Below are 26,160 nucleotides of genomic sequence, written 5' to 3' on the forward strand. Positions count from 1 at the left end.
TTGGAACAGAGAATGTTAAAAGGTGATCCAATACAGCATTCCAGGCTAGGATCTGATTAAGATATAAATAAAAACTATTCACTTTGGTAACTAGATGACTAACTAAAATCTATAGATTCAAGATAATTGGCAAAATGTCAATAAGGAAGATGAGAACTTCTTTTACTTGGAGAATTGTCAAGCTCTATCTAAGAAGATGTTTGAAGCTGATTACATAAATAATTGTAAAAGAAGTTGAACAAATACTTAAGGATGAGGAATTGGAGATATGGGTCCAGATGCATTCTTTTATAAAGAGGCACAGGCATGAAAAGCAGAATGGCTTCCCCTGGTGCTGAACGTTTCTATGATTCCATATGTTCTCTATGATTTTATTTTATTTCTTTAACGGGGGTCTTCAAATTGCGCATTGTATTTTAAATGGCATAACCAATGTTTTTTCAAGGAAAGACAGACTAAGAGCAACTTCTAAATTGACCAAACCATACAATTCTTTTTAAATTAGTGAACAATTTGCTTTGGAATTAAGTTTTCAAGCTGCAGTGCATTTCTCAATCACAATTCTTGAACTCCCTTGCAGATATGTGCTTGCTGTTGGATGGGACAGAAGAATAAATATATACTGTGTGAGTATTGCGTATACATATATAGTGTTAGGTGTTTTTGTTTCCCAAATATTTGTATGCTGTTCACTACAAAAAATGCTCAGTTAGGTTTGATTATGTACATTGTTCAATCAATTAAAATAGCAAGAATTTATTGCTTTCTTGTTGCTGGCTTTACTACAGATATGTCTCCCAGTGATCACAGCCAGAGCACTGGAGCGCAATAACATTCTCATCCCAGCTCTCTGGGCAGCAGTTCTTGTTGTAACTTGCTACAATGTTATAGGGAACTGTATTAGGCTTTGTAGGACATGCAGCAGAGTTTAAGCTCTGTTATGCTGAATTCAGCTGCACACGTTTCCAAGAAGGATTGCTGAATAGTGAGCAGAAGCCGAGACTGTAATTTTTACTTCTCCTTAATCTGCAAATCCGAGCTCAATCGATCACATCTGCATGCAGCCATGGTGGGGAAGTGAATAGAGAGAAGTGGAGAGGTTAGAGTAGGAGGGATGTTATGTGTTCTGTTTCCCAGTAGTTAGAAATAATAATTTTTGGACTCAAAATGCTGGAGCATCCTTGAGTGTGTTTCTTGCTGCTCCCCATGTGGCTGTTGCACTGATACATTATTGCTGTGTGCCCGACTGCAGTGCAACAGTAACTGTGGCAGCTCAAATGTCCATTTCCATAATATTAAGTTTTTTTGTGATTGGTGTAACAACCCTCTTACATTTAAAAAGTATAATGCCTCTTATCAAAGTAACTTTTACATCTGTTGCCGTTTTCTGTGTAAATACAGTATATATCTCTAAGAATATGAACAACCAGCTTTTCCAATTAAATTGAACATCTTACAGTCTGTTTATAGCTTGCTTTGCTTTCTCAAAATATTATTCATCATAACATTTGGGTGATAGCGTGTTGTGCTTCAGTCTTGTCAATTTGACTTTCATTGTCCTCAGTGGTGAGTTGGCATGCTCCACAGCATCCAATTTGTTCAATTTCTTATCTCGAGGCTAGTTCTCTGCTCATTTCAAGGAGTAACTGTTCTCTGCATCTTGTGATATAAATTCTCTACTCTGTGCCTTAGTGACATTCAACTGTTCCTCTGTGCTTCCAACTTTCTTGTTATTTTCCAGTTGCTCCTTGCTCTCAAGTCTTGGCTACTTCCTTGCACTGCCGCAGGTCAGCAGATTTATTCACTACTCGCATAGGACAGAATTACCTTTGGCCACCAAGAGATGAAACTGAGTTCATTGTAAATTGAATCTGCCTCAAGTGTGATGTCTTGCTTTATGGTTTCACAGCTTCTTCAGTGTTGTAATCAGTTCACTTTGTTTTTTTGAAAATTGAGCCAATTGTGATGTGCCAGTAAAAATCTTTAAAACATCCAAGCATCTCAACAAAATCATAAACGTTTTATCATAGAATCTCTACAGTGTGGAAACAGGCCATTTGGCCCAACATGTCCAAACTGACCCACCCAGACCCATTCCCCTACCCTATTACTCTACATTTATCCTTGACTAATGCACCTAACCTACAGATTGCTGAACACCATAGGCAAAATGCTCTGAATGCATTTACCAGATCTTCCTTGCTTCAGATTGGAGGACAGTTTTCAGTGGAGGTATTAGCTTCAAGCCTCAATAGTGTCTCTTTCTCTTCATGGTTGACTGTGATAGAGCAAAGGAGAAACTGAGGACTGCAGATGCTAGAGATCAGAGTCAAGTGTGTGGTGCTATAAAAGCACAGCAGGTCAGGCAGGAGAATTGACGTTTTGGGCAAAAGCCCTTCATCAGGCATATGATGAAGCAAATCCTAACAATTGCTCAATCCTCTGTGATCAAGACCATCTGTTTCAGTGGTAAAAAGTGTACAGTTCCAAAGCCTGAGACCTTCTCAGGAAGGCTAGCCATTTGGATAGTCGCCATATACTTCTGTCTACGCATGGCTCAGTCAGTGTCTATGGCTTAAGATATTGTGAACTTGTCCTTTCCAATCTCCTCCTTTTGTGTTTCCATGTTGCAAAGCCCCAAGTGTGCCAATCTGTTGGCCTTTCATCTAATTCCCTATATTTACATTTTCTAGCTGCGCTTTTAAAATCTTAAGAAATTGTTGACAAGTTCACCAGGTATATGTGTTATGATATGGGGTAACACGCCCCCCCCTCCCCCACTGCTAATTTAAACTTGCAACGTAGAAATGATTTAACCCGTGCTGTAATCTGTTAAAATTCGAGAGGCAAAGATCTATCCCAAAAGTCACTATTTAAAGTAAAAATTAACAACTTTAATTTTTTAAAGTCTAACAGAGAATAATTAACTAACAACTATTTACAACTCATTTATCTAAACCTATCTTTTACCTTCCCCTCTACAATACTGGTCCGATAAAATCCTGGAATAAGATTTACAGAAAAATTCAAATTTCAAAACCAGCTAGCTATCAAATCTTTTTTCTGTCTTCTTTTCTTCTTAGGGATTTCTGTTTCACAGGTCATTGGTAGACAAAGGTACCTTTTAAGAGAGGTATTCTCTGGGTCATCTGCATATGTTGGTGGCTTGGCAGTTCTCCCCCAAATGTTTAATATTTTTGGGTTTTATATCCCAAACATCAGGTTGTTTCATTGGTTTTAATATTGTCGAAATACTAAATTTGAACTTGATTGGAGTTTAGTATCTTGGGGCATAATTTGAACTGATTGGCAGCATTTGAATTTGTTTTTTGTCACATAGCAACCCAGGTACTTCTAGCTGCTGGACCAAATGTTACATTGTACATTCTCCAGCACTCTGTGTGCTTGCTAAGTCCTTCAAATCTTTTAAAGGCACAGTACACCTCGACACCTTCATAACACATGTCTCAGGCTTTGGAATGCATTGGTGGATCCAGTGAATTGGCTGATTGGAAATGTTGCTGAAATTTTTTTCTCAATTTGCACAGGGTTTTGCTTTTGTCCTCTCCTCCCAAAAACAGAGATTAAGTGACCCTTTCCACTTCACTAATGCCTTTTAGAAACCTATTGAATGCCAGCCTGCATTGCTGTTCAAACTGCTCAAATACCACTCCAATTTTGTAGGCTACAGTTATGCATTCATTACTGTGACAGGGACCAATTCATTTTCATTTGATTCACTTAACTTTTATTTTTCTCTGGTACTAATTTGAGTTGAGTTTTCTCAATCTAATTTAACATCTTATGTACTGATGCTGATTGCCACCATCTTTTGGTTCCCAGCATTCAAAATAATCATATTTTTAGACTCAAATGCTCAAGCTTTATAGAGTGTACATTTTACAGCACCTCATGTGGGTAGTGCAATGGTGCATTGTTGATCACAACCTGATTATTTGACTCATTGGATATACAGGCCAATTAATTCCTCTTTCTTTACAAATAATACAACCATAGAACACAGCCCATGTGAACTTTAATATGGCATAAGACACCAGGTTGTAGTCCATCAGGTTTACTTGAAATCACAAGGTTTTTGGAGTGCAGTCCCTTCTTCAGGTGCAGTGAGAGACAAAAAAGCACACAGACACAGTCATGGTTTTTATACCCAACATGTTATTCCAGTCATTTAGTTTGTCTCCAGTACCACTTATTTTATTTTTTGTAATTATCTCTCTTAATCGGATTATAGGCCATCCCTTTGCTGGTTATTCAGCTGTTGACACTTGACTCACAATCTAACATGCCTGGTCACCTGCAGAGACTTATTATCTGACAATCCACTCACACCAGTTGTATGATCGTTTGATCTCTCTGCCCATAAACTGTGTCTGTGCTCTCTTCTCTCACACTGCACCTGACGAAGGGCTGTGCTCTGAAAGCTTGTGATTTCAAGTAAACCTATTGGACTATAACCTGGTGTGGTATGACTTCTGACTTTGTCCACCCCATTCCAACAATGGCACCTCTATGTCACAACTTTAATAAGAACGTGGATGGGTTGGGCTGAACAACGTTTCCATGTGATCGATTCTGTGTAATGCCAGCATGGCTACCTAAAGTCTGTCAACATAATATTGATCAAAAATTGAACCTTAGACTTTTTGGATTAGAGGGCCACTAGCCTAAACTCCCAATTTTCAAAAATATGTTTTGCAGTGACTGTTGATGCGCAGTAACAGCCATTTAACAGCTGTGATATATTTGTTTTTAAGGATATTCAAGACTGTATAAAAATGGTAAAGTTGTAAATTTAATAAGAAAATCTGGTTTTCTTTGTATGGTCTAGGATTCCTTTGGTGACCACCATCATACACAGCCTCCTGAGCCACATTGGCAGGATGATCTGGTAAGAGAAACTACTATTTAATCCTGTGGCTGTTGGCTTTAAGAATCGGAGAGTTCAGAAAAAATGTGTACTCACCAACATTTGCATTCACAACTTTCCTACTATGGTTCTCTCCATCAGCAAGTGCACAATCTCCATTTCTAGGCTTGCATTCCTGATGAAGGGCTTATGGCCGAAATGTTGACTCTCCTGTTCCTTGGATGCTGCCTGACCTGCTTTTCCAGTGCCACACTTTACGATTCTGATCTCCAACATCTGCAGTCCTCACTTTCCCTCTCTTGCATTGCAGGTTGTATAACTATATTGTAGTGATTGCGTTAGGTGGACCTCCATTGACTACGAGGTTCTTGCTTGGGGTTGTTAACCTGGACCAATCAGGAATGCCTTGACTCTCCTCCCACTGGCAGATACTCCACTGGTGGTGCCTCCCGTTTTGGTTTTAAACTTTCTGAACACCCTTCCATTCACTGCAGACAATATCTGTCTGCAGACTCAAAAAGATCCCATCCTAGTGAAACTGAAACAGCTGGTGGTAATGGGGGAACCAGAAGGGGCATCACAACCAGGACTGAAACCTTTTTGGACCTGGCGAGACCAGATCACTGTCGAGGATGACATATTACTGTGGGGAGCAAGGGTGATTGTTCCAAGTGAAAATCACTACCAGGTACTGGCCGAACACCACCAGGCTCATCAAGCAGTTTCCAAGTTGAAGATGCTAGAGAGAAGATATGGCTGGTGACCAGGGTTGGATGCTGACTTAGCTGCATTGGTGGGGCAGTGCCCAGAGTGCCAACAGGACAAAAGTTGCCACCAGCCCTGGCCCCATATTTGTGGGAATGGCCAGGTAAGCCCTGGACTCGGGTGCATGTCAACTGTGCTGGTGCTTTCATGGGCTCAATCTTCCTGGTCATTATAGGCATCCGTTCAAAGTGGTTGGATGTGCATAGAGTTCATTCAGCAAACTCAGGGATGATGATTGAGAATCTGCAAACATCATTTGTGATACACGATCTCCCAGAAGTATTGGTCATGGACAATGGGACATCATTTACCAGTCAGGAATTTGAATATTTTCTACAGTCCAGTGGCATTCAGCACAAAAGGACAGCTCCATAGCATCCGTTGTCCAATGGTCTGGTGGAAAGTGCAGTCCAAACTTTGAAAGCAGGCTTAAAGCAGCAGCCTACCGCAGTAACTTGATACCAAGCCATCCTGGTTCCTGTTTGATTATAGGACTACCCTGCATGCAACAACAGGGATAGCTCCAGCAGAGTTGCTGGTGGGGACAAGACTCCACACCAGGCTAAACCTGATATTCCTAGACCTGGTGGGGGAGAGGGTGAAACAGCTGCAGGAACACCATTGCTGGCCACATGCCTCCTCTAAGCAAGAGACATAATTTAATTCAGGGGATGAAGTTTGGTGCCGGAACCATGGAAATGGCCCGATACAGGTAGAAGGCAAGGATGATGTGAGGTCAGATCTCGTAACTTACAAAGTTCGGGTAGATGATATAGTCCTGAACAAACTCTTGGATCACCTGAAAGCTGTTACCTCGCAAATGGGGCAGGAGCAAAACATACCTGGCCCCTCAGAACAGCCAGAAGGCTTTGCAAAAACCGCAGGTGTATGCCCTCCATCTAGTGTCGAGTAAACGTCAGAGTTTGAGATGGATGCAGCCTTGATACCGTTACCACCAGAAGAAATGGAGAAAAATTTCCTGAGATGTTTCAGATGAAAGAGACAGGCCACGGTCCAGTACACGCTGCCTGAGTCTGAGTCTGAGGAACTGGACCTGGGGCGAAATTGTCCTAAGAGGAGCTACAAGTGAAAGAGCTGGCCTACATCCCAGATTTATTGGGGGGGTTGTGGGGTGGGGAGATGTAGTGATTGGATTCAGATGGACCTTGGTAACTACAAAGTTCTTGGTTGACCCAGCTTAACAAATCAGGAAAGCCTCTGCTGACCAAAGAATCTCCTCAATTGAGGACTGACTCCAAGCTGGCTGGCCATAGCCAGAGTACTGTGCACTAGTAAATAAAGGGTGACTTGGTGACAAGACCCAGCCTCTGTGTAGTTAATCCATATGTATGCTAGGAAAATACATACTGAATGTATTAATGGATTAAACAGGAATAAATAGAGCTAAAAGAAAATTCAAAACACAACTTAATGCAAACTAGCCAGAAGAACCCAGACATCAAGAAAATATGACAGCAGTAATTTGTACAATGATGGAAATGTTAGCAAAATTATCATGTTTCTGGATTGTCATCCATTGGACTGGGCTGATAATCCAGAAATGTGAATTAAATTTCCACAATGGTAGTTAGGGAGTTCAAAATTCAATTCAAAATATAAATCTGGGATGAAACGTTCATATCAGTAATGGTGAACACACCATCGGATTGTCATTAAAAGTCTATTTGCTTCACTAATCTCCTTAGGTTCTGCCTGTATGTGACTCCAGACCTACAGTGATGTGATCTCTTTTAACTACCTCCTGAAGTGATCCAACTACCCACTTAATTGTATCGAACTGCTTCAAAATTAGGGGAAGAATAAAACGGGACAGACCACCAAACTTTGTCCTCGGCACCACTAAAGCAGTCAAAAGTTTATTCACTAACATTGTACTAATTTTATATCAAATTGTCCCATTGTTCCCATTTTTGAGTTGTACCAAAATTGGGAGACAAATCCCATGGACTTGTCAAGTAAAAGATTGGCATAATCATTCTCACCCAATGCCCTAGTGACCACCATCATCATCCTGGGTATATCCTGTCTCACCAGTAGGATCAACCCACCAGCAGTAATGGTGCAGAAGTATAAAAACAGGTGGATATAGCCTTGGGAAGCTTAGCATTAACTTTGGACTTCATGAAATTTCCTAGTATTAGTTCAAAGATGAACCAAGCAAACCTCCTGTTGATCGCTGTCAACTGCAGTCTCTCATCTATGTTAAGCACCATTTGGAAAAAAAACACTGAGGTAGTAAAGCAACAGAGTGTAAACCAGGAGATGGGTGGGGTTCAGTCTATCAACCAAAGATCCTCAAGAGAACTGCTAATGAACAAATTGGCCATGACTTGAAGGATATATCTGCTCGACTGGGTCTGCGGCAGGTACTAAGAAAATCAACACAAGGGAGGAACTATTTGATCTTGACCTCCCCCAGTCTACCTAGTTTAGTGTTGCATCTACCGGTGACAGTATTGGTAAAACTGACCAAAGCACCATCCTTGTGCAGACTCTGTTCTGAGGACGTCTTCCATCATTGCTAATTGGATAGATTCATGACAGATTGAGCAGCTCACAACTGGGCTTTCACGAAGTGCTGAGGACCATCAGCAGCAACAAAATTATATTCAGTTGCAATCTGTAAATTGAAATATCCACCAGGGGACCAAATGGAATACTCTCCTTGACTGTGGCTCCAAAACACTTCATTATTTGGGACAAAACTTGATTGATATTGCATGCACCGATACTCCAGAGTAGGAGCAATGTGTACCTTCCACAGAAGTGGACTGCAGCAATTTGCCAGGACTGTTTCCATAGTACATTGCAATCCCATCACATCCAGCATCTTAATGATTGCGCAAATACATGCATGAGAACACTTGTAAATGCCCCTACAAATCACACACTATCAAGACTTAGAATTATATCATTATTACTTCACAATTACTGAGTCAGGAACCTTCTGTTACACCCAAATTCTTGTTTTTTGTCCTGCTAGAAATTTGAACGTGATTTATTTTAAAAGTCCCAAAAACGTGAGATATAGCTATTATATTATATAGCATTAAATACTATTCAATAACTGCTAAAATGAAGAGTTTTAAAAAGTTCATCATGTCCATTTATGGAAGACCAACTCTTCACCTTGCTAAAAAAAAAGTCAAATTCTACATGTTGGCATTAAATTACCTTTAGAATAAAATGATATGTCTGAAATTACTGTTGCTTAATGTTAAATCTTACAAAGTTGACTCCCACTACTCAGTAAAATAATACATAGGCTTCCAATGTATGCTGTATCCCATTAAGTTAATGAAATGTATCTCTTGAATGGGTATTACAATTAAAGACCATTAACTTAATCAAATGTATACTTTAATGTCAACACATTTGTGATTATTATATGCCTGTTTCTAGAAACGAGGACACAAGGATGACATTCTATGTATAGCTCAGTGTCCGCCCACTCTGCTTGCCACTTCCAGCTATGATGGGGAAATAATAGTGTGGAACATGATCTCAGGACATATCTATTGTCATCTACAGATCCCCCCAACAACAGTGTGCAGAGCTGGAGAAGGTAAAATGTAAAGAAAGTGTATTTTAGTCGAGGTGATGCAATTGATGGTTTTATTTAGAATTCATGGAAAAGATGATTGATGTTATTTTTTTTATATGACTGTTTTAGTGATTTGCAAATATAAATGAAAATATTCATGAAGATTCTTTGTGTACATTTAAGGTTGAGATAGATTCTTGGTCAGTAGGGGAATTGAGGGTTACAGGTTTAATTCTGGAAAATGGACGTGAGGAAAGTCGGAGCAATTATGATCCTATTGAATGGCACAGCAGGCTTGAGGGGCCAAAAGACCTACCCCTGTTCCAATTGCTTATGGTCTCATCGTCATTGAGAGAATGTTTATGTCTTGATTCCCACTCTGTGGATTAAGACAGTTGGAACAGCCAACATGTTTGAACTCGACACTGAGTTCATATGGCCATGCTGAAAATGGGTTTTCAACACATCGGGATGATGTCTCAGTCCCTACCAGCTAAATATGAAACTGTTGAAAATGGTAACAGGACTTTTGCATACAGGTTCCACACTCCATTTTTAAAGGTTTGCAGAGTCTCTGTGAAAACCCAGCCTTTACATCCAGTGAATGTTTGGGGAAGAGGGCCGCTTTGTGTTTCCTAACATTGCTATGAATGTCTTAACACTGTATTTAATCTTATAGTCCCCATGTTTGGAACTCCCCCATCAGAGGACATAGTTCTCTCTCTTTCCCAACTTATTTAACTTAGTCGAGATGATGTGTTCGGTCAGGTGAGAGTCAGGTGAATTCCTTTTCTCTGCCAAAATGTTGAACTGTGGGTTTGCTTGTTTTTATGGGAATGAAAACACAGTACTTAATGACTGATTATTTGTGACTTGATTATGAATTTGGAATTAAGTGGATGATGCTTATAGATGTCATTAATATTTATTATTAAAACAACAGCAGTGGATAAGAGTGTAAACAAAGTCACATTCTTGAAGACCCGTGTGCTGAAGGCTGATTTAGGAGCTTCACTTGTTGCTACTGGATCCCAAGGTAAACAAGAAATCGTTGCTTTTCTTATTGTCAAACTCTGAAAGAGTAACAAAAATTTCTAGAAACATGTACATATCTGGAAAGTAAAATTTAATCAAAATGCTCAATTTTTATACCTTTTACGTCAAAGTGTCAAACAAAATGCCATGTTTTTCCAACTCATTCTATGACATGCAGGTTTTTTGTTAACTGACTGAAATTGCACCGGACAATCTAAATTGAAATAGTCAAGTTGGTATAGTTTTAGTCAAAGTGAGCAAATTAAGGGTGACTGGTAGGAGATTGTCTGTTGATGGAGTGTATATAGTGTCAAAATTTTGTGTGGAGTCTAAGAGGTCTCCTAGATGTCAAAACATCTTACTCAGACAAAGAGCTATAGGGAGAGGCTAGACCCTTTTCAGTGTCAGAGGGTGAGGGGTGACCTTAGAGAAGTTTATAAAATCATGAGGGACATGGATAGGGTAAATAGACAAGATCTTTTCCCTGGGGTGGGGGAGTCCAGAACTAGAGGGCATAAGTTTAGAGTGAGAGGGGAAAGATTTAAATGGAACCTAAGGGGCAACCTTTTCATGCAGAGGGTGGTGCATGTATGGAATAAGCTGTATGGAAGTGGTGGAAGCTGGGACTATAGCAATGTTTAAAAGGCATCTGGATGGGTACATGAATAGGAAAGGCTTTGAGTGATATGGGCCACATGCTGACAAATGAGACTGGTTTAATTTAGGATCTCTGGTTGGCATGGATGATTAGATTAGATTACTTACAGCGTGAAAACAGGCCCTTCAGCCCAACAAGTCCACACCGACCCTCTGAAGAGCAATCCACCCAGACCCATTCCCCTACATTTACCCCTTCACCTAACACTACGGCAATTTAGCATGGCCAATTCACCTAACCTGCACATTTTTGGACTGTGGGAGGAAACCAGTGCACCTGGAGGAAACCCCCGCAGACACGGGGAGAATGTGCAAACTCTACACAGGCAGATGCCTGAGGCGGGAATTGAACCCAGGTCTCTGGCGCTGTGAGGCAGCAGTGCTAACCACTGTGCCACCGTGCCACCAATAGTTGGACTGAAGGGTCTATTTTGGTGCTGTACATCTCTATGCCTCTATGACTAGCAAGAACAATGAAATTGATAGTGAAGACACTACCTGTGTCGTAAGGTCAGCAATAAATGTTTCAGTCTTCCCAATGTGTAGCTGGATGAAATAGGATCATCTGAGATTGGATGTCAGGTAAATAGTCTGACAACACATCTAGGTAGAGAGTTAGTGGAGAAACCGAACTGAGTATGTGTATGGAAACTGAACTCATGTCAGCAGATGATGTTGCTAAGCGGTAGCCAATAAATGAGGAAGTGGAGTGATTCAAAAAGAGGTTCTTGGGAAATGCTTGAAATAAAAGTGCAGAGGTAGGAAAGAAAGTTATTTTGAAAATGCAATAGCAATGATCACCAAAAAAAAGATGGAACAAAGCAAGTGAAATCCAAGGTGACAATGGAAGGAGGGTATTGGATAAGAATGGTGAGGCCCATGCTCATCAATGCCCACAAAATAATTGAGGAGGATTAGAATGAAACATGCAGCTTAGTCACAGTCAGAGAGGATGTTATTTGTCACTTTGCTTAGGACTATTTCTCGGCTGTGGCATAAACCTGTTTGGAAAAGGTCACGCATAGAGTTCTTGGAAAGGCAAATACTGATTGGGAGGTGAAAATGTATATCATGTTTCACATACAGCCTGGAATTTCACAAAAATCCTGTCAGAAAGAATAGCCAATGAGATGTTAGTGGTGGTGAAGTGAACTTCTGAAGTACCGTGCTGAAATTGTAGAATGTATTTGGGAAAATCAGCCCTTTTCATATTATCTGTTGGATATTCCTGATTATGGAATTCACTGTTTTCATAATCAAGTCAATAATAATTACTCATGTTGGACTGTTCTTTGATTCTCAATGACACACTGCAATGTACATTGTATATAGAACTAATATTGTGACCCTTCACCACTGTGTTTTTAAATTGTGCTCATTTTGTCCTCCCGTAGGTTTGCTTGCATTCTGGAATCTCTTTCATGGTGGACAACTGTTTAGTACTTTTACTGCAGTGAGTTACAACATTTGGTTTCTAAATATTCAATCACTTAGGGATTACAAACAAATGGTTCATACATCATTACAAAATGTTTAAGTATTTAATGTTTCTTGTGAAAATTTTCCCTCAAGGGCAAACTAATCTCAATGAAAAATCATGCAATGATAAAGTATTTCTTTCCAATTCGTGAAAAAGCTACCACATGTATTTCAAAAATACAACTAATACTGTGATGTGGGCAAAATGAATTTGTTAACTATTTCCATTTTGAAAACAAGAATCACTATTTCTGAAATTGGTTGGAAATGAGAATTTGCCATCCGAAAGTGTATTTTGTGATTGAAATGAAGAATTTACTGAGGATTTAACTTTATTTGTTAATTCATTACAGCAATTATACAGTTGTAATCAGCTTCGGTCAAATAGATTATCTTCATGTTACCTTGCTACAATGGTTTGATGATTAATTGGTTCTCATTTGTTAAGAGTCAATTCTGTAATTTGTGCAGATAAGTCTCTGCAGCAATTTAGATTATTTTAATTCCTGTTAGTTTTGCAAGGATTTATTAGACTATTTTAGTTAAATGTTTTCTTTTGAGGGTGCCTGTAACCCCAAAGTTAACCTGTTTGAGATCTTGTTTTTGGAAGATATATGGTAAGAAAATTAACATAACATTTAACAAAATTAGGGTGTCACTGGCTAGGCTAGCATTTATTGCCCATCCTGACTGTCCAGAAAGAAGTGAACCGCTTTGCAGTGGGTCTGGAATCATATGTAGGCCAGATCAGGTAAGGATGGTAAATTTCCTTCCCTAAAAGATATTAGTGAACTCAGTGGGTTTTTTCATGACAATCAACAGTGGTAATTTAATTGCCATTAAGTGAGTTATTTTTAAATTCCTGATTTTAACTGATTTCAAATTTCATGGTTTGAAATTGATGGGATTCGGTCATGTGCTGGATTCTGGATAACTAGCCCAGTGACATTATCATTAGAAAACCACTTCCGTTACCTGGCTTGCCATATTAGTAATGATGTAGTAGTAGTGATGATTTGTGATGTTCTTGCCGCTATTTGCTTGTTTTTATGATGTTTAATAATTTTGTTAGTTTAAACCTGAAAGGAGATATGTATATTGATACTTCTCCCATCCATTGGAAATGCTAGTGGTCAAGTAAGAGGGTTTACTGATGAGTCACACTGCATCCCTGACTCATTTTGCATAAACCTCATCACATCCTTAACTGACATTAGATCAGGTAAAGAAGAATCATTTGCCCAATCAAGTGGGACATACTCCACATGGGAAAATGATCGCCTCATAATGTCATCAGACGAAATAGTAGATGCTGCCTTACCCTAAAATGCTCCAGTAAAACCAGGAGGGAAGCAGTAGAGCAACCAGAAGAGGCAGACGCAAGTTTGATTTTGTCATTTGTAAAGTTTGCTTGCGGGCTAAGGACAAGACCAGATCCAACCTTTCCCTACTCCTCCCTTACACCACTAGTAGCCCTTTTGAGACGTGGTCACAGAACTTCCACAGCGTCCCTGTCGTTAACATTCCCTGCAGTTCTCCTGCCTGCTTTCTTGAATTTTTTTTCACTGCACTCACGTTGCTACACGTTTCAGGCAAAATTATGTAAGGCTGATGAGTCAAAATTGGGTTTGCGCCAAGGGAGAAATTCTGACATATACCTCACTTTCCTTCAGTTGAAAGGCAATAGTACATTTACATTGTAGTGATGATATAGCACTGTACAGTTTGTTATATGACTCAAATTGCAAAATGTTTATGCATGCTCCACCACATGATTTTTTTTCATTTTTAATTCTGAAATTGATTATATACTTTCCTATCTTTCCAGTCCAAAGTGAAATCTCAGATAAGCAGCCTGGCTGTGTCAGCTGATGACTCTTTGCTTTTTGCAGCAGATTATGTTGGATATATTTATGTGTATAGTATGAAGGACTTTGCAATTCATGGACCAGAAGTAGATCCACCGAAACGTAAGAAATATAAACATTATTATTTTTGTAAATTTTCTATTGAATAATACCTAAATTCATAGATATACCATATTATAAATGAGCTTACTAAATAATGTAAGAAAGTAGTAATTCAGGTTGTAACCATGTCATGGAAATGAACTTAAATATTGATATTATTTAGAAATATAGTCAGATATTTTCCAATTGAGGTTGTAACATTGTAATATTTATTCTGCAGGGAAACAGAACAGGATATCTCAGAGATGAGTGTAAGGGCAAATTTGCAGATAGATGTAGCTGATGTGGTGCATGTGATCTCTATTGCTGAGAGGTCAGACCAATAAAGAGAGGAGAATAGAAAAGTGTCTCGAGATGGAGATGCCCTTCAAAGATGGTGATTTTGTAATGGCTACAACTCTTAAGCTAACATCTGCAAGATGGCTATAACACGCTAATGGGTGTGGGGATAAATAAAGGAGGCAAAGTGCAGGGCAGATTGCCACTGGTAAGATCTCACTGGCAACACCAGTTTGGCCCCAAGTGGGCTTTTAATAATTAATAATTGCCTATTTAGTACTACCCAGTGGATATCTGCTTCCCTTGCTCGCTCACTCCTTACAAGATCAGCAAGGTGGAAATGTATTGGCAGGTGATTACCCTTCAGCCTGCCTCGGTAGGATTCATAAGATTACAGCCAAAGTCTACAAGGTTGCGAGTGATAAAGAACAAAACATCTTTTTAATCACAACCTTATTTTGTGTGGATTATTACTAAACTTTGCTGATACTGTTAATAATCATACCTTCTTAATTCAGGATTTATTATGTATTACTATCTGTCTGTAGTGCACTCATTACAGTTGTAGCATTAACATGGATAACTTAGCTCTGCATGAAACTTTAGTAGGAAGAATTTGCATTTTGTAAAATACTAGAAATAGGAACATGAGTAGGCCATTCAGCCCAATGAGCTACTGGCCGGTTGATAAGATCATGGCTGATCTGATTAAGCCTGAACAACACGCTCCTGTCTGACCACACAGTCCTCAAATCCCTCATTGATCAAAAGTCTGCCTAATACAGTCTTGAATAAATTCCAGCCTTCACTGGTCTCTCTGGAAGAGAAAGCAAAGACTAACAATCCTGAGAGAAGAAATTGCTCCTCAGCCGATCTGATAAGGTGATAGCTTATATTTAAACTGTGTCCCCGGTTGCATTCCTCCATGAAAGTAAACTTCCTCATGATATTTACTCTGTCACGCCTCCTCAGAATCCCTCTCATTTTTCTAAACTTTGCAGCGTATGTGCCCAGTGTTGAGACTGTGTTGCTGGAAAAGCATAACAGGTCAGGCATAATCCAAGGAGCAGGAGAATTGACATTTTGGGCATAAGCATCAGGAATACTCTGCAGCGTACATGCCCAGTCTACTGGACTCACCCCTGTAATACACATTCTCAACAACTTCAGCCGTTCATCCGTCTATATTGATTCTGCCTGATTGTGTTGAGTTTTTTTAGTATTCTGCTACTATCTATTTAATAATGGATTCTAGTATGTTATCAATCATAGATGTTGGAATATTACAACCACCATAGTGGTTGCTTTGATAGCAAAGTAGAAGTAAATTTTCAGGAATTGCTCCCATTTCCCTCCCCACGCCTCAAAAAATGTACAAAGGCTGATAAATGTTGTGGGTGTACCTCATATGAATTGAGGCGTGTTCCATGATTTAATGAAATTGCATAATGATTAACAGCTCAGAATAACATCAATCTAATTGCATTGTATTTCATTTCATCTTAATTATAGTTGTTAACTACTGGAGAGCCCATATTAGTGCTGTTACTTGGTATGTATATGTTCTGAACATTGCATTAAGTTCTAAACAATTACAATTCATTCTTGTTTTATGATAAATATTTTTCATTTTCATTCCAGCATCGAGCTAATAGAAGAAGAGAAGTTGATGGTGACATCTTCTGTTGAGGGTACTGTCCGACTGTGGAGCATGGATGGAGAGTTTATTGGTAAGTACTGAAGCAATATTAATGAACTGTGATACTATTCATTGTGGTCCCATGAACAAGAGTAACTCTTAAGTTAAATATTCATGAATTAGTCAGCATTGCAGATACAATACTTTTGATAGCATTATAACAGCTTAGAAGGGAATGATTTCCATTTATATTATAATTTTTGCACCCTCAAGACATGTCAAATCTCACAATAGTGAATTAAGTACTTTTTTGAAGTGGAATCACTTTTATGTCACAGTAAAATCCCATCATGACATGATTCATTTTGAAACAGACATGCCATTTCGGAGACCATTGTCAGCAATTCCAAGAAACAGAAGATCACATTAGTTGGGTAAAGATACACCCTCACCAGTCAACTGCCCCCTATCCTTTACCCTGGCCCATAACTATTATAGCCATCATTTATCAGAAACACTGACTTACCATTGACTTCTTTCATGACATTTTCTGTTGGCAAATAAAAATCAAAATACTATAAAGCTGCCCAAAGTTATGAGAGGTATCTTTCATTTATTGTTTGAATAACAACATATATTGTGATTATATGGAAATAATCCTGTGATTTCTGGGATTCCTTGCTGGGTTTTAAGTACACAAGCTTCATTTTCTAGCCCTTTGAAAACATAATGACCTTGTAATTACATATATACTTTACTCTTGTAAGGTACATTTGGGCAGCTGGAGCCCTGGGAAATCCATGCACCAGCATCTTGGAAGCACCCAATGGTTCCCTATGAAATTCTGATTGACCCACTCAGCATGCCTATTCATCCAGTGTTGGAGGAAGAAACATCCTTTATACAGCTCAGCAATTTTGAAAAAAATGAAGAAATCATAGAAGATACAGAATCAAAGGTTTGTAGACAATTTGAAAGATCACTTGTTTTAAAAAGGATATTGTGATCAGAAGATGTCCACTCCCCCTTATTTTGAGGTTATGTCCCCTATTTCTAGTTTCATCCCGCTGTGGAAACAATTTCCCTGCTTCTATCATATCTATTCCCTTCATAATGTTATGTTGCTGTAAGATCTCTCCGCCCCCATTCTTCTAAATTCCATTGAGTATAGTCCTAGTCTACTCAATCTCCCCTGCCAAGTCTCATTTGTATTTGTATAACACTCTTTAACCTAAGAAATATCATCCTATGGCACTTCTCAACAATATTATAAAACAAAGTGTAGCTCTGAATTAAATAAAGACACTGTAGGTGAGAAAACCAGAAGCCAGGATAAATTAGTAAGATGAGTTACTTCAACAAGGAAAGTGAAGGGCAGAGATGGGGAAGTGTGGGACGAAAGCTCCAGAGCTTGGAACAGAAGTAACTGAAAGCATAACTACCAACAGTGGAGTGATTCAAACAAGTGATACTTAAGAGTCAGAATTAAATGGGTGAATATATCTCAGAGGCTTATAGAACTGGAAGAATGCACAGACATAGTCAGAGTCCAGGCCAAGGTGGGATTTGAAAACAATTGGGAGAATTCAAAATCAAGATATTGTTTGCCTAGCAGCTGTTGTACATTTGTGAGCATGGATGATAGGGGTTTAGGACTTGACACAAGCAGCAGAATTTTTGGTGGCCTCGGGTTTACGAAGGCTGGAATGTGAGACTATTCAGCAATATATTGAGTAACATAGGGTGTGTGATTTATGTTTGTTTATTACCGTTTAATTTTGAGTTTGGAATTTTGAATTTTAAACTTATTTGAAGCTGAGAAGGTTTAAGCCCAGTTGTATGAAAGCTCTAGGAAGAAGCTGTGAGATTCTCCAGTCCAAGAGTTGAAGTAACAGTTAAATTAAGCCAATAAAGATGATAGAGAAGGTGTGAGCACTGTAAAGGTGTGCTTTTGGGATAAATGGGATAATATTTTTACCATGCATCGCAAAAAAAACATTGTGTTCTATCTAAATAGTCAGGAATTGGCCTTTCCAGTGGGAGAGAAACAGAAAAAAGCTTCTGAGGCCACATGAATGACATTTCATTTGAGAAAGAAGCTCAATGTATTACCACCTTACATCCTCATCTGATGTGGTAACTGCAGCTGCCAGAGTGAAGCTGTAGAAGTTATGCTTACCATGATAAGACCCTGTCTGTATTTTCCCTATCACTCACCAAAACAAGTGGAGCAGCACTTGTTGTAAAGTCTTCAAACAGTTGTTAACATAAACTTGTAAGTCATTGGTTGATCATGACTGATCACAAATTAATCATGGCTGTGATTGCTTGTAGTCAGCATTTGCATTCAATATAATAGGTTGTTGCATGTGGTTCATATGCAGAATTCTGTAATTAAAATGTCTTTAACCTGTACTGTTTATGTGCCTAATTTATGCAGATGCCCCCTGAAGGTCCTAGTATCACTCACAAGTAGAGACTATCCCTCAGTCAGGGAATAAACACTTCATTACATGTAGTTAGGGAGAAGAGGCAGACATTTTTCATTTCCACTGTGTATTTGTGATTGGGATAAGGATGGAAGGAATGAAGTTACACTGTCAGAGTCAGTTGCAGATTCACCCTGGTAATCTAGGTGATCTTCGCCGAACCCTTCACGTTCCTTTCTTCCTTGCATTCCCTGTTGCCCCTTCAGGTTAGATCTGTCACATGTCCCCATTCAACTCTTCTATTTAAATCTTTATCACCCCCTTTACCCCCTGAACTCCAGGCCTATGCCATAGTGTGCCAACATCCTGAGGCATTGTCCCTCATCCTCCTTGGGTGAGGAAGCTTATGGTAGATACTAAAGGCTCAAACAACCGATGTCCTAGAGGACTATAGAAAGTGCAGGGGTTGCTCTAAAAAGAAATTAGGAGAGTGAAGATGGGACATGAGAAACCATCCGTATATAATCTTATGAAAATTCCAAAACTATTTTTCTAAGAATATTAGGGGCAAAAGAAAAACCAGGAAAAGAGCAGGGCCAGTTTGGGACCAAAGTGGCAATCTGGGTGTAGATCTGGAAGACATAACTGAGGTTTTAAATGAATACTTTACATTTGTATTCATTGCAGAGAAGGACAATGTAGCTTTAAAAATCTGGCAGAGAGCATGTAAAATACTTGAATGAATTAGCAATGAGACATATTAGCGATTTTAGTTGTTTTGAAAGTGAATAGATTTCCAGGCCCAGATGAGATGTATCCCTGGCTGTCATGGATAGGAGTGCAATTCTGATGGGAGTGCAATTTTGGAATTCTCTGCCTCAGGAGGCAGTGGAGGTATTGTAAAGTGGATGCAGATAGATTCCTGTTAATTAAGAAAATCAAAGATTATCAGGGATAAATTGGAAATTTGAAACATAAACAGATCAGCCATGTTCTTATTGAATGACAGAACAGGCTTGAGGGGTCAATTGACCTACTTCTGCTGTTTCATATGTATGTATGTATGTAAAGGGGTATGAGGAAAAAGCAAGGAAATTGTACAATGTGATTGGATCTTTCACATAGCTGACACAAATGTGTTGGACTCAACGGTCTATTCTGCAGGATCTTCAGCACAAATTTTCAAAGTCGATAATTTCTGATGATGCTATCAATGAAGAAATAAGAAAGAAGACCTTCCAGAACAATCTTGGAAAAAGGTAATTCTATTGTTTATAGGATCACCACAATACCTATTTTTGTGAAATACAGGATAAAAATCTGTATAAATACTGAATCAATGTAGGTCAAGTTCATTTAATGTAGAGATAAGAATGCTCCATTTTCATTGTGCATGAAATAAGGGTAGTGTTTTATACCAGGGCTTAAAATGTTTTTGTGTGCAGATATCTCTCAAAGGTTGAGCAATTCTTCCACTTGACATTTAAACATGGTCATTCAGTTTGCTAACAGTGTGTACCTTGAATGTGAATTTATTGTTTGGGATATATAGCAAATTATTTTGTAGATTTTAAACTGATTAAAACATTTAATAGTTTGAGAAATCCAATGCCAGATTCAAGAACAAGCTTTTACATCATTAATATAATGTTACAATTACCCTATAGTTTTACTTCCAAGAGTCTCACTGAAAGTTTGTTATCTCCTGCAAAGTTTATCAGAAGATGGCTGGCAGAGGACACCAAATAAGATATCAGCATTTGAATATAAGCATATTAGAAGTAGAAGTGGGAATAGACAATTTAGACCTTCAAATCCCTGCCACCACTTAATTAATTCATGAGCCCTGCCCCCCCACTCCGCCCACCGCTCCCGTGCAACATGCCCCTCCCACCCCCATGCATCACTGCCCCCCCCCCCCAACACCGACCCTGCCCCCGCTCCCGCTCCCATGCAACATGCCACCAGCCCCCAACACCACTCCCCCGCCCCCAACCCCATCCCCGCCCCAACAACGCCCCTGGTCCTCAACACCGAACCTGCCTCCCGCTCCCAACCCTGCCTCCCGCTCCCAACCCTGTCCAACAGCATTCCCCCCACCAACACTGTGCAACACTGACCCCCCGCCCCCAACCCCGTAGACACTCGCCCCCCTCTCCGGAGCAGCTATACTGGACATGAACAACAAGACTGCTGCAGTTGCCTTTATAGGGTAAGTCTCCAAATAGTGCGCGCATATGCGCACGGGCGGACACACACACACACACTTTTTACTGCAACTTTTTGACAGGTTCCACCTTTGCCCTGTACAGGACAATGTTGGAGAAAATATCTCAGGAAGGGGAATGAGGTTAGGGTACACCCCTGTGTAGAACTCCAGGGAAAGTGTGGGGAGAAAGAAAGAGGGCGGGCAGACAATCACTTGGAGACGGTGCCTGTTTAATCACTGTAATAAAAGACGCGATCACTGTTGGAAACACGTCTTTGATGTAATGTTTCCACCGGGACCTCCAGATCTCCTTCGGATAATCCGATTTTCGGATACTTGGTATTTGGATAATCGAGTTTCCTCTGTATTGTCACAGAGTTAGAGGTAGATAATGAGCGGTTAAGAGAAAGGGGCTTAAGAGTTAGGAATAGTTGTTGTTTCATGTTCACTTTTAGAGTTAAAGAATAAATTGATATTGTTTTCTTTAAATAGTGGAACTTGGAAGTTCTCTGTCACTCATTTTTTAACAGATTACGAGGTGAGGTGAGATGAGCTTTTCTGAGTGTTTGGTTTAATTAACAGAAGGGTTCACTGCCATTTTGTAACAAGGGCAAAAAAAGGACAATTAATGTTTGTATAACCAGCAAAGCCCAAAGTCCACAGATTTTTAAAATAATCTGGCAAGTGTTTTTGGTACTTAAATTACTGAATTATTAATAATCCTGTAAACAGGATTTGGAAGAAATGAGGTATGAAGTATTTTTAACTTTGCCACCAGTATGGAAGAGTTAGTATTCATTCTCAAATAGGTAATAAATATTTCCTGCAGATCAGGCAACAATATTCAATTGCAAGGATAGAAAGTTACAACCCAGAGCAGCAGTTTGTCCAGACTACTGCTAGATGAAAGAAGTTAACATCATTTGATAGCCTAACGAAAAAATACCAAAACTTGTATAAAAATGATGCTTATAAACTATTTCTGTAGTTTGGCAATACGTAATAGGATTCTGTTTTTACATCAAATATTGAGTGATGTTTTGTAACAATACTAATTATTTTCCTCTATTTTTGTAGACTTCGACATGAAAGATATCAGAGCTTGAATAAGCCACTAAACCATGGAGGGCCGGATGCTTACCATACCCTGAAGTATTTTGAAATTGCTAATGCCCCAAATAAGTGTGAAAAACCAGACTTATCAGCAGCAGATACAGATCCATATGCCACCCTTTTCTTGAAAGAAAGTACCTGTAAGCCTGAACCTGAGGAATTGTTAGCAATATGAATTTTTTCTGCATCTTGTTCATTACCCAAAGCTATAATTGCTGTGCACAATCATGTAGTGTTGGCTGTACAAGACGTGTGGCTGCTAATTGGTTTCTTTGCAGTTTCCCCATATCTTCCTAAGCCTCTTCTGTTTTTATTTCTCCTCCTCCCTTTTGCAATTTCCTCCTCCCTGTTACCATACTCTAATCAACATTCTTATGTTACCAAATCCTTCCACTGCTGTTGTCTCAGCTCAGCTACTTCCTGGATATATCTGCATGACTCCCTTTGGTTGAATTCTAGTATCTTCCACTGGACCCATCATGGCATGCATCATATGTCTATTAGCTCATTGTTTCTCAGTGCATTTTTAACTTGTTAAGTCTTAACCTCTATCATCCTTTTCTACTCTCCAACATTTCTCAGTCCTGCTCTCTAATGGATCCCCAAACTTCGTTCATTCTGGTGCTTCACAAAATGTTTTCCACCTTGCATACTCCAGATCAGTCAGCTGCATCTCCTTGCTGCATAACTCACTGACATAATGTTACATCCAATACATCCAAACTGTTCGACCTATATACAGACCATCTGGGTCTATACTCAATGGAATTTAGAAGGATGAGGGGGTATCTAATGGAATATTAAAGAAGACCAAACGGCCTGGACAGAATGGAAGTAGGGAAGATGTTTCCATTAGCAGGAGAGACTAGGACCTGAGGGCACAGTTTTAGAGTTAAGAGAAGACCCTTTAGAACAGAAATGAGGAGAAACTTCTTTAGCCACAGGGTGGTGAATTGGCACAGAAGGCTGTGGAGGCCAGATCATTGAGCACATTTAAGACAGAGATAGGTTCTTGATTGTCAAGGGGAACAAGGTTATGGGAAGAAATGGGATTGAGAAACTTATCAGCCATCATTGAATCGCTGAGCAGACTCGATGGACTGAATGACCTAATTTCTGCTCCTATGTCTTATGGTTTTATATTGTCCTACATTAGGCCCTACATATTTATTATCTTTCTCCAACCTTCATTGCATCTTTATATTCAATGCAGTAAACTAATACAACTTGTACTTTGTTTTATAAATCATCTATCACCTCACCCCTGCGATCTACCTTCCTCTGATTCTTCCATGTATATCCTACCCATTTGCCATTACTTTCTTGGCCAAGTCTCCAACCATTTCAAATCCAATATAGCATCATCTAGCAATCACTCCAGAAGACCATTTAGCATATTGTGTGCGTGTGTGTATAACAACAACACTGCATGGGCACCGTTATCCAGTAGCACCATGATTTTTATTTCTAGATAATTATTTAATTCCTCTTTGAAAGCAACAATTGACTCTATGTCCACCTTCCAGTCTATTTCAGATCCAAACCACATGCTGCTTGAAACTTGTTTTACCTCATTTGGCACTTGATTATTTTGTAATTCATACAAAATTGTGCCTTTTGATTCTTTACACTTCTGCCAATGGAAAACCACCATTGGCATTCATCAAGTGTATTATAATTCAGTACATTCTCAGCTTAATTGCTAAGTGTTAACCTTTTTAGCATTCTTTTTATCCCACTATTTTTCCGATAAATTCAGTCCAGATCCTTCATGATTTTGAAAATTTTTCAAATCTCTTTTCAACCTTCTCTAATAATAATGGCCCTATTTTATAATCTATTCAGCCTTACTAAAGTCCTCATCTTTCCTGCAAATATGGTGTCCAAGGAAGGACTAGGTGAGGCTGAACCAGTGTTTTCTGATGGTTCACAAAGACAACCTTAGTTTTGTACCTCTATTTGTAAGGAAATCCAGAATATTTCCTCTAAACCTCATAAGCTTTTTATTCCCACTTTAGAGGTTTCCTTAGAACATATCCTTTTGACCATACAATCAGCCCATGCTCTATTTTTGCTTCTTAAAATGAATCAGCTGGGATATTTTATGACATGCACTCATAATAATGTAATTGTGGGCTCTTTTTATATTACTGACTTCTGCTAGTCCATTACACAAACCTGTTTACATTTCATCTTTCAGGTGCCAGTTTTGTTTGTTCAATCATTGTGCTCATAAATTGTTATGTTATAGAAGATTGTATAAAGTTGTAAGAACTGCAATTATTTTTTATAATATGACCAAAACTGTCACAATTCATTCTGATCACACAATCTAACCTTGGGAACTGTATTTCTTGGCAGTTCAGACTCTGATGGAAGCTACCTTTGTTTATGTCAGTGATGAAGTAGCATACGATGAAATGGCTGGTGGAGTTTAATTTCATTGCTATGTTTTGGCTAGTAGGCTCAGTACGTGACATTTTGGTGGTTTTGCTACTGATTCCTGAGCCTCCCTTACTCTTTTTTAATGGGAGTCCTTCTCACACATTTATCAAAGACTTCTCTTTAAATGTGCTCAGTACTCTGCATGATATTTTCAGATCTAGTTTATGAGCAATACTTGGAAAAACCCAGCTCAACTTCTACAGCTCTGAAATCGGCACAACTTTGGCATGTCTTTTACTTTACATTGAAGGATACAGAATAATGAAGTTAATTTGACTGTGTGAAGAAATTTTCTTCATTCTTCGAATAACATCCTACACACATCACAAACCCTTTCTAACCATCTACTCTGGTGCAATTCTGAGTTCTTTCCATGTTTAAAACCAGAAGGTGATAGTGTTCCATTGGTATCATGGCTCACAAATGTAGGGGATTGCTCAAGCACAGGATTTCTCTGGAACCAAATCATAAGTGGGCGGGTTCCTACAGTGTGGCACATGTTAACGGTTCTGGAATACACCTGATTTTTGACTGCTTCGCTTTTAAGGAATATGGTTTTCTATGTGTACAATATTTGCAACAATTTAGACAAATTTAAGGTACAGCGTACATCAATTATATATTCTGATTTTGATATTGGTTTTCCTAAAGAGCAATTGTACAGTACATAGGGTGAGAATTCATTCAACTGATTTGTCTCAGGATTTATTTTTGTCATGTATTAATCAGAGAATCATGGAGATGTACAGCACAGAAACAGACCTTTTGTTCCAATTTATCCAAGTTGACCAGATATCCTAAACTAATCTAGTCCTAGTTATCAGCACTTGGCCCATATCCCTCGAAACCCTTCTTATTCACATACCCTTTAAAATTGTACCAGCCTCTACCACTTTCTCTGGCAGCTCATCCATACATGCAGCACTCTGTGTGAAAACGTTGCCCCTTAGATCCCTTTAAAATGTTTCCCCTCTCAACCTAAACCAACATCCTCTAGTTCTGCGATCCCCCAGCCCAGGGAAACGACCATGTCTATTTACCCTATCCATGCCCTTCATGGTTTTATAAACATCTAAGGTCAGCTCTCAGCCAGCCTCTGATGCTCCAGGGAGAACAGACCCAGCCAATTCTGCCTCTCCCTCCAACCCCGGCAACGTCCTTGTAAATATTTTCTGAACCCTTTCAAGTTTCACAACATCCTTCCAATAGGAGGGAGACTAGAATTTATTCCAAAAGTGGTCTAACCAGTGTCCTTCTCAGCTGCGACATGACCTCAACTTCTATATTCAATGCTCCGACCAATAAAGGAAAGCATACCAAACGCTTTCTTCATTATGCTATCTACCTGCAAATCCACTTTCAAGGAGCTATGAACCTGCACTCGAAAGTCTCTTTATTCAGTGACACTCCCTGGGATCTTACCATTCAATGTATAAGTGCTGCCCTGATTTACCTTTTTAAAATGCAGCATCTCACATTTATCTAAATCAAACCCCATCTGCCACTCCTTGACCCATTGGCCCATCTGATCAGTCATCTACAAATTTACTAACTATATCTCCTATATTCACATCCAAATATTCAAAGCATGTTAGGTGGGTAAATTTTACTGTTAATGTTGTATGATTTTGTGGTTTTAGAAATTAAAATATAATTTCATTTAAATATTAAAAAAATAACACTAATG

The 26,160-nt window shown here is 39.1% G+C and overlaps 1 protein-coding gene across 3 annotated transcripts in view; it reads left to right on the top strand.

Annotated features, from left to right (window-relative positions):
* wdr95 (WD40 repeat domain 95) overlaps nucleotides 1–26,160 on the top strand; it is a 131,549-nt gene extending 105,389 nt beyond the window's left edge. For 2 of the 3 annotated variants that reach the window (XM_087988209.1, XM_087988210.1), the window contains 11 exons: nucleotides 581–626; nucleotides 4,850–4,909; nucleotides 9,077–9,239; nucleotides 10,162–10,254; nucleotides 12,305–12,363; nucleotides 14,218–14,359; nucleotides 16,151–16,190; nucleotides 16,280–16,368; nucleotides 17,045–17,235; nucleotides 19,871–19,965; nucleotides 21,993–26,160. In XM_087988209.1, coding sequence (XP_087844335.1) covers nucleotides 581–626; nucleotides 4,850–4,909; nucleotides 9,077–9,239; nucleotides 10,162–10,254; nucleotides 12,305–12,363; nucleotides 14,218–14,359; nucleotides 16,151–16,190; nucleotides 16,280–16,368; nucleotides 17,045–17,235; nucleotides 19,871–19,965; nucleotides 21,993–22,203 — 1,189 coding nt within the window. In that variant the 3' untranslated portion in view covers nucleotides 22,204–26,160. The remainder of the gene's footprint in view (nucleotides 1–580; nucleotides 627–4,849; nucleotides 4,910–9,076; nucleotides 9,240–10,161; nucleotides 10,255–12,304; nucleotides 12,364–14,217; nucleotides 14,360–16,150; nucleotides 16,191–16,279; nucleotides 16,369–17,044; nucleotides 17,236–19,870; nucleotides 19,966–21,992) is intronic. The other variant, XM_087988211.1, reaches the window with a different exon arrangement.

This window comes from Chiloscyllium plagiosum, unplaced genomic scaffold, assembly GCF_037043375.1.
Source record: "Chiloscyllium plagiosum isolate Xiang-an unplaced genomic scaffold, Cpla_swu_hap1 HiC_scaffold_6, whole genome shotgun sequence".
In the NCBI taxonomy this organism is placed as follows: Eukaryota; Metazoa; Chordata; class Chondrichthyes; order Orectolobiformes; family Hemiscylliidae; genus Chiloscyllium; species Chiloscyllium plagiosum.